Source organism: Cervus canadensis, chromosome 4, assembly GCF_019320065.1.
Source record: "Cervus canadensis isolate Bull #8, Minnesota chromosome 4, ASM1932006v1, whole genome shotgun sequence".
NCBI classification, from domain to species: domain Eukaryota; kingdom Metazoa; phylum Chordata; class Mammalia; order Artiodactyla; family Cervidae; genus Cervus; species Cervus canadensis.
The window spans coordinates 49,091,354-49,106,613 of NC_057389.1; the positions used below are offsets into that span (position 1 = coordinate 49,091,354).

The 15,260-nt window shown below is 38.5% G+C and overlaps 1 protein-coding gene across 6 annotated transcripts in view; it reads right to left on the reverse strand.

Annotated features, from left to right (window-relative positions):
* FBXO38 (F-box protein 38) overlaps nt 1-15,260 on the reverse strand; it is a 62,840-nt gene that overhangs the window by 13,145 nt on the left and 34,435 nt on the right. For all 6 annotated transcript variants that reach the window (XM_043465050.1, XM_043465049.1, XM_043465047.1 and 3 more), the window contains 2 exons: nt 3,013-3,132; nt 1,288-1,467 (listed from right to left, as the gene is read on the reverse strand). In XM_043465050.1, the coding sequence (XP_043320985.1) occupies nt 1,288-1,467; nt 3,013-3,132 (300 nt within the window). The remainder of the gene's footprint in view (nt 1-1,287; nt 1,468-3,012; nt 3,133-15,260) is intronic.

Below are 15,260 nucleotides of genomic sequence, written 5' to 3' on the forward strand. Positions count from 1 at the left end.
AAACATTCTACACCCCCACCCAAACTTTTCTTTGAATATACCCCTACCTTATCACCTAGGAGCCTTGATTCTCACCAGTTTTTTTTTGGCTTTGGACATCTGTTCAATCTCTTCTGCACTCCCACCCCAGAGCCACTGTAGTGCATGCCCTAAAATATATCTATGTTTCTGACCTGACTCTTCAAGCAGACCAGAGGTTCCCGACAGAGGGACGGAAAGAGAGAGAGGTCAAGACTTATTCATCTCACCCCTCACAGCACCTAACACAGTACCTGTGGGCGCAGTAAGGCTGAATGAATATACCTAGAAGCATACTTATATTAGGTTTTTGTCTGGCTGACACAAAATCTGGTTTCTAAATTCAGAAACTAAACTTTCTAGGAAACATTAGGTTAGTCAGCCAGTCACATGACTTTTCCTAAATGTCAGTGTCCATAAAAGCTCCTTTAAACAAGCGTAAAGATAAATCTGAATTTCTTAAAAGGAATAAAGTAAGAAGTGAGTAATCAGTTAGTGGTTAGTAAGTTATTCCAAGTCTAAAGAACTGAGCTTACCATACACAGAAATGTGTGTACATTTCAGGTTTGGGGTTAAATGTATACAAATATATACTAAACATTCAGATACATTAAGGAATAGGGTCTTCAAGGAAAAATGAGTGGACAATTTAAAAAAACCTCATCCTCTGCAGAAAATGGTAAGCATATGGTTCTGAGAAATAGAAGGGAAGACAAGGAAAGAAGTATAAACCTAAAAGTTAACAGAATTAAAGTTTCTTGGTGAGGCAAATGGCAGAAGGTTGTGGACTGAATTTAAAGGGAGACAAGGGATTATAAGAACATATTTCAGGAGTTCCTCAAGCACCAAACTAACCACCACCATTTGCTAAATAAGCACAAGTGGACAGATGACCACCTGGGGAATGGTTGTTCTTCACTGCCCTAGACGACTCGGTTGTCGTCTTTTCTGTGAGGCACAGGCCCCTCACTCATCCCTGATACTCTGATGCCACAGCTTCCTAAAGCCTCCACTATGGGACTGACAATCCTCACATCTTCTCTTCCCCAAGCCCCAACTCCACAATATTCTTGTGCTGCACTCGCCCTTGACAGCGCCACCCAGATTTCCCCTCTTGCTTGCTCTGCTGCCTTTCTTGCCCCCGTCACATTTCATAAGGATATGTTAACTGCACCACAAGTTGTGGTAGGGACACAGTATATAAAGACCAATGTGTCCGTTCTCATGGTGACTCTCACTAACAGGTCAGAGTAAGACACAGTCTCTCACCTGATAATTCCCTGGACTGCACAGACTCTCCGGTTTTTTCTTCACGTTCAGAGAAACGCCGGGCACCATTCTTAGGAATCCAGACTTCTTGGAGTTCTAGACTGTCTTCTTCATCATCACTCTCTGAGTCATGAACAGTAATTGGGGTTGGTTTTACTACACGCTGAAGACCACTGGGTCCTACAACAAAGAGCAAAGGCATAACAGTCAATTTTTGCCCAAGAAAGGCTTTCACTCAAAATACTGTTTCCAGTATTTTGGGATCACAGAGATGCTTTGGCTCTATGAAACCTCCCTGATCACTCATTTTCATGAGCATATACTTGGATAAGACACTGTGAAAACACTTTAATTCTAAAGCATTATGTAAACATGAAGTATGACTAATATACAACCCAACATTATAAAGGAAAATTAAAGTAGAAGAGCATATGCCATCTCCCTTCAAGATCTTCTTTGTTGGAAGGAGTCACATAATCATCCTAAAAATAATACTCATTATAATCATTTGAAAAATAGGCTAGGTATTTTCCTAATTTTGCAAACGTCTGAATGAAAGCAAGCCTCTGACACCTATAGACTGGTGAGAATTATGTATTCTTTAACTAAGTACAGGTCTAATGCACTGGAAGTCACAGATATGTTCTTGAAAGGCTGGATGCATGTTACAATTTGGTTCTTTGATTATTTATGTAAAAAATGTTTTGGGCTTCCCTGGTGGCTCAGTGGTAAAGAATTTGTCTGCCAATGCAGGAGACGCGGATTCAATCCCTGGATTGGGAAGATCCCCTGGAGTAAGAAATGGCACTCAATGCAGTATTCTTTCCCGAGAAATCCCAGGGACAGTGGAGTTTGGCAGGCTGTAGTCCATGAGGTCACAAAGAGTCAGACACAACTTGGTTACTAAACAACAACAAAAAATCTTCTGTCTGCTTGGCATTACACATTGTAAACCTTCAGCTCTCACAACCCACTTTTCTCTGACAAGTGAGGAAACTTTCCTGTCATATTGTATAATGCCTGGCACAGGATAGGCACTCAAGTATTTGTTGAGTGAGCGACTGCATCTGTAAGACACTTAAAACAAGGGTAGTTAAAGATGTTTTCAATTCAAAGGCAAGGTAGCATTTGAACAGACCAGGAGTGAGAAAATTTTAGTTCTCCTCTCAATTCTGTTCCTTGGTCAATGGCTGAATGGTCTTGAGTAAACCATTCAAACTTTTGAAAGAATATTAGTTTCCCTATCTGTAGAGATGAAAGATTATATCAGGTAATCTTTATGGGTTATATGACTGCTATAAATGACCCAGTGGCAAACTGAGACTAGATCTTGCCCTGTTTATTATGCCAAATCAACCTCTCCACTGCTTCTTCTCCCCACTAAAATGAAGGGAGAGAATAAGCAGGACATTTAATCAGGTTATTTTCCTATATATAACTTGAGTGGTTTTTTTTCTCCACACACACACACGTATGTGTGTATACCAAGAGAGAAAGAGGAGCTGCTGCCAGTTACAAAAAAATCAAAAACAAACTAATAAGATACACACACACACACACACAGAGCAAGAACAAACACAAGCCTAGTCAAAAATAAACAGCATGGAACACATCATTAGCTGTCATGTCAAAAAAACAAAAAACATCATTCTCAGTGTTTTCCTTTCTTCATTAAAGTCAGGCTCTAGTTTTTAGAACCATGAATATGGGAAGGCACATGATTACCTGCTTGTTCCTCGTCAACATCCACAGGAATAACTGCCTGACTGTGAGCTGGAGTCTCATGTCCACTCTCGGCCATCACCTCTCCATCTTCTTGCACCATGTCTTCCATCTCATTCAGTGCTTAAACCAAAATAATCACAGTCAAAGTAACACCAGGAGATATCTAAGAAAACCACAATGGCAGGCAAAACTGTGGCACCATTAAGAAACAAACAGCCTCATGATCATTAGGCCCATTCTAAAAGAATATAATGTAAATGTGCTTCATTATATCAACATCAACAAGAAGTGTCTGATTCTATAGAAGGGGAGACCACAGATGGAAAAAGGATTACTTGGTAGAGAAAGTCCATCATTTTAAGATGAAAGGATGGAGAAGGGTATAGCTGAAAGAAGAAAGCACTTATTCATTCCTGAAGATGTTACCAGGGATTGCTATATGAGGCAACTGTTTGTCTCCCTCTAAGCTATCTGTTTGATGGCAGTGACAGCCAGCTACTGCAAGACCTCATGATCATCTTGTAAGCAGTTAGTCTTGTATCTGTCAGCTGAACCAGGATGCACTGAGCAGGCAAGCTCAAACTGTTTCTTTTCCTGCTCTCTAGAGAATATGGTCATATTTTCAGCTCCTGTGTAGCAAGGATTATTAAGCACAGGAAGTACATTTTTAACATTTTAGCATCACTCAAATGTTTAATCTGCATCTAAGTCTTCTAAGGCTATTAGTGACTATCAGTGAATGGGAATGTTTATATTTTTCCAGATAAGGACACTGAATAATTTCAGACTGATAAGCTTCAATTTAAAAGATTAACTTCAAATCCCTCAAGTCCATATTCAAAGCACTCACCCCAGCACCCTCCTACTCCCGACCCCTAAGCTAGAGTGCCTGCTCTCAGTCTGAATCAGGACAATACCAATAGTGTCCTTTACGTTTATAGCATGGGCAGGACCCAGATGACAGCAGGCTGTGTCTACCCTGTGGACCACTCAACACCTATGGGTGTACACCACTACTGCTATCAAATCAACCAACCATTTGAATGAAATGAAGAAACCAACACAGAAGAAAACAAGATACTGTTCCTGAAAGAACTAAAGAATCTATTTAAGGAGATAAGAAAAATTCATACAGTCAACAAAGAAACAAGGTAAAATATGAGTATGCCAGAAACATACTATTCAGATAAATGCTACTGGAATATACAGCAGAGAAGTCTGAGATTTCAGAGGGACACTGGGCTTTGCTTTGGTTTTGAAAATACACAACAGCACATTCCCCCTCATGTTTAGCCTCCCATCCCAAACTCTTTACCAACTCTAGCCCTCAATATCTACATTTCATTTAGGGCCAAAAAAAAGGACTGACCTTGTCAAGAAATAATACATGATAAACATCAGTCAATTTGCTTCTTTTATTCAATCGTCAACAGTGATTATGAATAGCAGCTAGTAATTAATGTGTACATATACTATGTCTGGCTCTGTGTTAAATGCCCTCATATACGTTAGTTATTTCTTACAGCAATCTTATGAGGGTATTATTACTAGTCTCATTTTTGCATTTGAGGAAACTGAGGCTTAGAAGGGTTAGCAATTTAAGGGGATTTGAAATGAGGTCCATTTCCAAAGCCTGCAACAAAACACGGACGATGAATAGGTGGAAAATTTATAGTCCCTGCTCTCAGAGAACACACACCTTCTAGCAGAAATGTCAAGACATATAAAGTAAGGTCAAGGCATGGCAACCTACTCCAGTATTCTTGCCTGGAGAATCCCATGGACTGAGGAGGCTGGTAGGTTGCAGTCCATGGAGTTGCAAAGAGTTGGACACAACAGAGCGACTAAGCACAGCACAGCACATACTCATTAAGTGCTAGAACAGTCCAAGGAAAGGGAACAGGGACAAAAAAGCAGTTGTTAAGTCTCCTGTTGAACAGGGAAGGTTTCACTGAGATAGAGTGATATTTCATATATACCAGGAAGCATGTAACATTTTCCAGAAGAGTTAAGTAGGTCAGTGATAAAAAGAACAAGAGTTTGAGTTGCAGTAAGAACATGAAGGAGGAAAGGAGGTTAAAAAGGTAGCCTGGGTCCCAGACTGTGAAAAGCTTAAAACTGCCTCTTATAGGCAGAAGAAACCACTAGGACAGAATTACATTCTTATATCTATGTAGTAAGGTTTTCAAAGCTGTTTAGCAATTGCTTTTCAGGTTGCCACAATAACCTGTGGGAATACTATAAATACCCCAAAGTTATTTTAAACTTCTTTAATTGCATTCATTCACTGAATATTTATTTAGAGCCTACACCTGTTCCTAGGTGCTAAGAGAGAGTGGTTATATTCAATATCTCTAATCTAATGAATTTTAGTTGGGGAAGAAAAAAATTTTTAGTAAAATTATTTTTTAGTCAACAATAAAAACATCAGAAAATAATATCTATGTAGTAAAATTAAGAGGCTGATATAAAAGAGAATAAATTAGTGGCACTTAAAGTGGTAAGGTGATCAGTAGGTTCAATAAGTCATGGAAATGTTAATGCACAGCGTGCAGACTATATTTATTAATACTCTATTGCATATTTGAAAATTACTGAGAGAAAATCTTAAAATTTCTCATCACAGTAAGAAACTGTACCTATGTATGGTGATCGATGTTTACTAAACTTATCTTGATCATTATGCAGTATGTACAAATAATGTCAATTATAACTCAATTGAAAAAAAAGATGATTAAGGTGGTAAGGAAAGACAGCTCTGAGATTAATATTTAAGCTAAGACCTACATATCAAGAAGAAGCCAGCCATACAAAGATGGGGGGGGGGCATTCTATGAAGAGGCAGCAGTTAGTACAACAGTTGGTGCCAGTTTGGCACATTCAAGCATGGTGTATGAGATGGGAAGTAGTACAAGGTGAGAACAAGCCACACTATGTAGCACTTTATGGCCCAAATCAAGAATCTAGATTTATTCTAAGGCAGAGGGGAGTTGTCAGAAACTTTTACGAAAGGGAGTAACATTGTTTGGTATTTGTTTTTGAAAAATTGCCCTGGCTACTCTAAGAACTAATTTTACTATAAAAGCTATTAAAACATTTAGGTAAAAAAAGTCTGGTACAATGAGGAAGAAGAATGTAGATAGACTAGGGAGATGTTTTAGAGACAGTCAAGAGAACTTACTGAAGACTCCACATTGGAGACAGCAGGCAGGTGCTGGTATAAAGCAAAGCAAGGATAACGTCTCAGGAAAGACAAGCAAGATGGCAGAGGAATAGGATGGGAAGACCACTTTCACCACAACAAAATCATCAAAAGATCATTTGAATGCTGAGCCACTTCCACAAAACAACTTCTGAATGCTGGTGGAGGACACCAGGCACCCAGAAAGGCAGCCCATTCTCTTCGAAAGGAGGTAGGACAAAATATAAAAGACAAAAAGAGAGTCAAAAGAGTTAGGGATGGAGACCCGTTCTGGGGAGGGGGGAGTCATGAAGGAGAAGAAGTTTCCAAACAGCAGGAAACCCTCTCACTGGAGGGTCTGTGGGAAGTTTTGGAATCTCAGAGGGCAACTGGGAGGAAAAAAAAAAACACACAGAATATGTGCCTAAACTGCAACTCCCAGTGGAGAAGTAGCCCAGACGCTCATGTCTGCCACCATTGAGTGGGGCCTAGACAGGGAGGCTTGGAATGCATGCTTAGGGTAAGGACTGGGCCTGAATGCCCTGAGGACAATTTGAGGGAGCGAATGTGAGATAGCAACCCAAACTGTGGGATAGTCAGAGAGAGAGAAAAAAAAAAAAAGAGAACTTTCCCACGCAAGTCTCTAACCTGGCCCTCTCACGGAACAAAGGATTGGGCGAATACCAAAGGAGAGCTAGCTGGCTGCGTACAGGCTCCTCCCCGCCCCCGCCAGAGGCAGAGAGGCAGGTGCGCGACAGCCAGAGCCAGAAGGCAAGGGGCAATCTTTGCCCCAGAGACCAGCATCCTCCACCAAACAGTGAGGAGGATCGCAGTTGCTAACCATGTCTTCCTAGGATTCTGAGGGCTGACATCTGCCAGGAGGGTCACAGCCTGAGATCAGCTCCCCAGAGGAGACACACAGCACACCTGAGACAGTGTTCTCGCGGTGCACCCGGGAAACTGAGTGGTGGGGACCAGGGAGGTGATTAAGATGCACAGTCCACCTGAGACTGTGTGCTCACCAAGCACCTGGTCGCCTAAGCTGCTGGGACCTGGGAAGGGCACAAAACGCATGCCCAAGTGAGTCTGTGCCCTTGTGGCGTATCCGAGAACCTGAACCTGAGCAGCTGAGACCTGGGAAGTATATAAAACACAGGGCCAGCTTTGGACAGTATTCCTGCAGAGCAACCTGGAGCCTGAGCAGTGTAGATCCGGAAAGCACAGGCCACAGTGAGCTGGGGCAAACCCAGTGTGGTCCATATACCGTGAACACTCCCCACACATGCCATTGATACTTTTTTGCAGTGTTCCTCCCTCTCTACAACTGAACAAGTGAGCCTAAAGAAGTGAACACCTTCGCCCCGTTGTGTCAGGGCAGAATAGACACTGAAGAGACTTACATACAGGAAGCCAAAACAAATAGAGAAGAGGGAACTGCTCTGGAAGTGACAGGTGCAACAGATTAAAACCCTGTAGTTAACATTGACAAAGCATTGGAAGGGGCCTATTACAGACCTTGAGAAGAAGTACAAGGTGGAACAAGGAACTATCTGAAACTGAACTGACTCCACACTGCCCACAACAGCTCCAGAGAAATTCCTAGAAGTATCTTTATTATCATTTAAAAATTTTTTACAGTTCTTTATTATTCCTTTAATTTTCATTTTTATAACCTACTATTACTTTGCAAAAAAAAACCCATATTTTTAAAGCAAATTTCATATATATATTTTTTATAATTTTTGTGACTGATTTTCTCTTTTTTTAATATTGTATTTTTGAGAGTTTAACCTATACTCTAGATTCTTAATTTTTGCTTTTTGGTATTTGTTATCAATTTTGTACCTTTAAGAATCTAGTCTTCAGTATCCATTTCCACTTAGGGGTGCAATTACTGGTTTGATTGCTCTCTCCCCTTTTGACTCTCCCTTTTCTCCTCCAGGTCACCTCTATCTCCTCCCTCCCCCTTCTTTTCTCTACTTAACTCTGTGAATCTCTCTGGGTGTTCTGGGCCGTGGAGAACACTTAGGCAACTGATTACTGGCTAGACTGCTCTCTCCCCTTTTGACTCCCTGTCTTCTCCTCCTAGTTACATCTACCTCCCTCTTCCCTCTTCTCTTCTCCATGTAACTCTGTGAACCTCTCTGGGTGTCCCTTACTGTGGAGAATTATTTTACCATTAACCTAGATGTTTTATCATCTGTGCTGTATGGATGGAGAAGTCTTGAGGCTACTGTAAGAACAAGACTGAAACCCAGAGGCAGGAGGCTTAAATCGAATACTTGAGAACACAAGAGAACTCCTGATTCCAGGGAACATTAATAGACAAGAGCTCATCCAAAAGCCTCCATACATACACTAAAAACCAAGCTTCACCCAAGAGCCAACAAGTTCCAGAGCAAGGCATACCACACTAATTCTCTAGCAAAGCAAGAACATACCCTGAGCATTAAAATACAGGCTGCCCAAAGCCTTGCCAAATCCACAGACACCTCAAAACTCACTACCGGACACTTCCCTGCACTCTAGAGAAAAGAGATCCAGCTCTACCCACCACAACACAGACACAAGTGTCCCTAACCAGGAAAGCATGACAAGCCACTAGTCCAATCCCACCCACAGGAAGCAAGCTACACAATAAAGAGGAATCATAAACTTCCAGCCTACAGAAAGCCCACCCCAAACACAGCAATCTAAACAAAATGAAAAGGCAGAGAAATACCCAACAGGTAAAGGAACATGATAAATGCGCACCAAACCAAACAAAAGAGGAGGAAATAGGGAGTCTACCTGAAAAAGAATTCAGAATAATGATAGTATAAATGATCCAAAATCTTGAAAACAAAATGGAGTTACAGATAAATAGACTAGAGACAAGGATTGAGAAGATGGCAAGCAATGTTTAACAAAGACCTAGAAGAAATAAAAAAGAGTCAATCATTAATGAATAATGCGATAACTGAGATCAAAAGCACTCTGGAGGGAACCAACAGTAGAATAACTGAGGCAGAAGATAGGATAAGTGAGGTGGAAGATAGAATGGTAGAAATAAATGAAGCAGAGATGAAAAAAGAATTAAAAGAAATGAGGACAACCTCAGAGACTTCTGGGACAATGTTAAATGCCCTAACATTCAAATCAGATGTCTGAGAAGAAGACAAAAGGAAAGGGCATGAGAAAATACTTGAGATAATAGTTGAAAACTTCCCTAAAATGGGGAAGGAAATAGCCACCCAAGCCCAAGAAACTCAGAGAGTCCCAAACAGGATAAACCCAAGGTGAAACACCCCAAGACACATATTAAGCAAATTAACAAAGATCAAACACAAAGAACAAATATTAAAAGCAGCAAGGGAAAAGCAACAAATAACACACAAGGGGATTCCCATAAGGATAACAGCTGATCTTTCAACAGAAACTCTTCAGGCCAGAAGGGAATGGCAGGACATACTAGTGATGAAAGAGAAAAATCTACAACCCAGATTACTATAGCCAGCAAGTATCTCACTCAAATGTGGAGGAGAAATCAAAAGCTTTACAGACATGCAAAAGCTGAGAGAATTCAGCACCACTAAACCAGCTCTTCAACAAATGCTAAAGGATCTTCTCTGGACAGGAAACACAGAAAAGGTTTATTATAAACTCGAACCCAAAACAACAAAGTAAATGGCAATGGGATCATACTTATTAATAATTACTTTAAATGTAAATGGGCTGAATGCCCCAACCAAAAGACAAAGACTGGCTGAATGGATACAAAACCAAGACCCTTATATATGCTGTCTACAAGAGACCCACCTCAAAACAAGGGACACATACAGACTGAAAATGAAGGACTGGAAAAAGATATATCATGCAAATGGAGACCAAAAGAAAGCAGGAGTAGTAATACTCATATCAGATAAAATCAACTTTGAAATAAAGGCCGTGAAAAGAGACAAAGAAGGAAACTACATAATGATCAAAGGATCAATCCAAGAAGAAGATATAACAATTATAAATATATATGCACCCAACATAGGAGCACCGCAACATGTAAGGCAAATGCTAACAAGTATGAAAGGGGAAATTAACAGTAACACATTAATAGTGGGAGACTTTAATACTCCACTCACACCTATGGATAGATCAACCAAACAAATTAGGAAGGAAACACAAACTTTAAATGATACAATGGACCAGTTAGACCTAATTGGTATCTGTAAGACATTTCACCCCCAAAACAATGAATTTCACCTTCTTCTCAAGTGCACACAGAACATTCTCCAGGATAGATCACATCCTGGGCCATAAATCTAGCCTTGGTAAATTCAAAAACATTGAAACCATTTCAAACATCTTTTCTGATCACAATGCAGTAAGATTAGATGTCAACTACAGGAAAAAAACTATTAAAAATACAAACATATGGAGGCTAAACAACACGCTTCTGAATAACCAAGAAATCACAGAAAATCAGAAAAGGAATCAAAATGCACATAGAAACAAATGAAAATGAAAACACAACAACCCAAAACATATGGATTCAGTAAAAGCAGTGCTAAGGGGAAAGTTCATAGCAATACAATCTTACCTCAAGAAACAAGAGAAAAATCAAATAAATAACCTAACTTTACACCTAAAGCAACTAGAGAAAGAAGAAATGAAGAATGCCAGAGTTAGTAGAAGGAAAGAAATAATAAAAATTAGGGCAGAAATAAATGAAAAAGAAACAAGAGACTATAGCAAAAATCAGCAAAACTAAAAGCTGATTTTTGAGGAGATAAATAAAATAGACAAACCATTAGACAAACTCATCAAGAAAAGGGAGAAGAATCAAATCAAAATTAGAAATGAAAATGGAGAAATCACAACAGACAACACAAATATGAAGGATCATAAGAGATTACTATCAGCAACTATATGGCAATAAAAAGGACAACTTGGAAGCAGTGGATGAATTCTTAGAAAAGTATAACCTTCCAAGACTGAACCAGGAAGAAACAGAAAATCTTAACAGACCCATCACAAGCATGGAAATCGAAACTGTAATCAAAAATCTTCCAACAAACAAAAGCCCAGGACCAGATGGCTTCACAGGTGAACTCCACCAAAAATTTAGAGAAGAGCTAACACCTATCTACTCAAACTCTTCCAGAAAATTGCAGAGGAAGGTAAACTGCCAAACTCATTCTGAGGCTACCTTCACCTTAAAACCAAAACCAGACAAAGATGCCACAAAAAAAGAAAACTATCACTGATGAACACAAGATGCAAAAATCCTCAAAAAATTCTAGCAAACAGAATCCAACAACATAGTAAAAAGATCATACATCATGACCAAGTGGGCTTTATCCCAGGGATGCAAGGATTCTTCAATATTCACAAATCAATCAATGTGATACACCACATCAACAAATTGAAAGATAAAAACCATACAATTATCTCAATAGATGAAGATAAAAACCCTCCACAAAGCAGGCACAGAAGGAAAATAGCTCAACATAATAAAAGTCATATGTGATAAATTCAACAGCTATTTATGATAAAAACCCTCCAGAAAGCAGGCATAGAAGGAACATACCTCAACATAATAAAAGCCATATATGATAAACTCACAGCAAACATTATCCTCAAAGGAGAAAAACTGAAAGCATTCCCCCTAAAGTCAGGAACAAGACAAGGGTGCCCACTCTCACCACTACTATTCAACATAGTTTTGGAAGTTTTAGCCACAGCAATCAGAGAAGAAAAAGAAATAAGAGGAATCCAGATTGGAAAAGAAGAAGTAAAATGCTCACTGTTTGAAGATGACATGATCCTCTACAGAGAAAACCCTAAATGCACCACCAGAAAATTATTAGAGCCAATCAATGAATATAGTAAAGTTGCAGGATATAAAATTAACACACAGAAATCCCTTGCATTCCTATACACTAACAACAAGAAATCAGAAATAGAAATGAACGAAACAATTTCATTTACCATTGCAAGGAAAAAAATAAAATACTTAGTAATAAATCTACCTAAAGGAATAAAAGACCTATATATAGAAAACTATAAAACACTGATGAAAGAAATCAAAGATGACACAAATAGCTGGAGAAATATACCATGTTCATGGATCAGAAGAATCAATGAAAATAAGTATAAACCCAAAGCAATCTATAGATTCAACACAATCCCTATCAAGCTACCAACAGTATTTTTCACAGAACCAGAAAAAATAATTTCACAATTTGTATGGAAATACAAAAAACGTCAAATAGCCAAAGCAATCTTGAGAAAGAAGAATGCAACTGGAGGAATCAACCTGCCTGACTTCAGACTACACTACAAAGCCACAGTCATCAAGACAGTATGGTACTGGCACAAAGACAGAAATATAGATCAATGGAACAAAATAGAAAGCCCAGAGATAAATCCAAGTACCTATGGACACCTTATCTTTGACAAAGGAGGCAAGAATCTACAATTAAGAAAAACAATCTCTTTAACAAGTGGTGCTGGGAAAACTGGTCAACCACCTGTAGAAGAGTGAAACTAGAACACTTTCTAACACCATACACAAAAATAAACTCAAAATGGATTGAAGATCTAAATTTAAGACCAGAAACTATAAAACTCCTAGAGGGAAATGTAGGAAAAATACTCTCTCACATAAATCACAGCAGGATTCTCTATGACCCACCTCACAGAGTAATGGAAATATAAGCAAAAATAAACAAATGGGACCTAATTAAACTTAAAAGCTTTTGCACAACAAAGGAAACCATTAGCAAGGTGAAAAGACAGCCTTCAGGATGGGAGAAAATAACAGTAAACCAAGCAACTGACAAAGAATTAACCTCAAAAATATACAAGCAGCTCATGCAGCTCAATACCAGAAAATTAAATGACCCAATCAAAAAATAGGCCAAAGAACTAAACAGACATTTCTCTAAAGAAGACATATAGACGGCTAACTAACACATGAAAAGCTGCTCAACATCACTCATTATTAGAGAAATGCAAATCAAAACCGCAATGAGGTACCATCTTATACCAATCACAATGGCTGCCATCAAAAGTCTACAAACAATAAATGCCAGAGAAGGTGTGGAGAAAAGGGAACCCTCTAACACTATTGGTGGGAATGCAAACTAGTACAGCCACTATGGAGATCAGTATGGCGATTCCTTAAAAAACTGGAAATAGAACTGCCATATGACCCAGCAATCCCATTGCCGGGCATACAGACTGAGGAAGCCAAAACTGAAAGAGACACATGTACCCTAATGTTCACTGCAGCACTGTTTATAATAGCTAGGACATGGAAGCATCCTAAATGTCCATTGGCAGAGAATGGATAAGAATGCTGTGGTAAATATACACAATAGAATATTACTCAGCTATTAAAAAGAACACATTTGAATCAGTTCTAATGAGGTGGTTGAAACTGGAGCCTATTATACAGAATGAAGTCAGAAAGAAAAACACCAATACAATATATTAACACATATATATGGAATTTAGAAAGATGATAACAATGACCCTATATGTGAGAAGCAAAAGAGACAGAGATATAATGAACAGACTTTTGGAGTCTGTGGGAGAAACCAAGGGTGGGATGATTTGAGAGAATAGCATTGAAACCTGTCTATCACCATATGTGAAACAGATTGCCAGTCCAGGTTCGATGGATGAGACAGGGCACTCAAAGCCAGTGCCCTGGGACAACCCTGAGGGATGGGAGGGGGAGGGAGGGAGGGGGCAGGGGGGTTCAGGATGGGGGACACATGTATACCCATTTGAGTCATGTCAATGTATGGCAAAAGCCACTACAATATTGTAATGTAATTAGCTTCCAATTAAAATAAATAATTAAAAAAAAAGAAAAGAAAGGATAATATCTCAATAGATGTCTTTGGTAATTAAATGAGATAATACTTTGGGGCTAGGGAAGTTGCAAGTGATTCTTGGTTTTGATTTTTCTGTTTCAAAGTATTTTATCATTGGGAAGTACATCTTTTTCAGAACAATTTTAACTTACAGAAACTATGTAAGCTATCTTTTAATCAAATATCAATGCTTACCAAACATTCTGTTCAGGTGAAATGTTGTTTCAGTTATTAAAAAAAAATCCTGTTACCTAATATAATCATAAACCTTGATGGAGCTGAGCTATTTTTACAGATACATTAACTGGTCTCTTTTATATATAAATTTGAGAACCACTGTCCAAAATAAATGCTGCAGAGCAGTTTCACTTAGTGGTTAATTTGCAGGGGTGGCGGTGAGGGAATGGAGTGGCACCCCACTTTTGAAAGCAGTAAGTACATGGGATTTATTTTAAATTCAGATAGAAAAACAGTTAATGATGCGTAAATAAAACTATGCTTTACAGTTATAATTACTTCAAAAGTAGTTATATCTAAATAACTTGGCAAAATGCTTTAGCAATTACAGAAGCATGATTTTGACAGATGGCAATATTGTTAGACAATGAGAATTGTTAAAAAATACAGATATCTCCTCCTGTTTTACAGTGCCGCAAAATGAAGGTAATGAATTGATATTTTCAGTTAACATAAGTAGTTCACAATAAAGCATTCTAAATCTTAACAGTTTTGGAAGTGCAAATCTACGATGATAATATCCGTAACCAAATTATTGAATTTTAGTAAATTAAACAGTACTCTGTATAACAATGAAGACATACTTTTGTTGGAGTCTATTACTTTCATGATAATGTTCACTAAAAAAACACCATATTTTATTTCAGTGGTTTATTAGCAAAGACACTTAACTTATATAAATTAAATGGCCTTTAAAATTTTACAATGCCCTTCTTTGACAGGCAATTACTTCATGCAAGCTGATTAAGATAAATACAACAAGGCAACAGAGTGAGTGAATCTACTTCATTCTAGCACTAATCCAAAAGTTCATGCATGAAAAATTCTAAAATTCTACAGTAATTAAAGTCGACATGTGAATATCAATTTCAAACTAATGTTTAAAATATTGTTATGTTGGTACTTAAGGAGTACAAGCATCAATATTAGTCATTTCAACTAACATTCATTCCTCATGATCCCTTTTATTT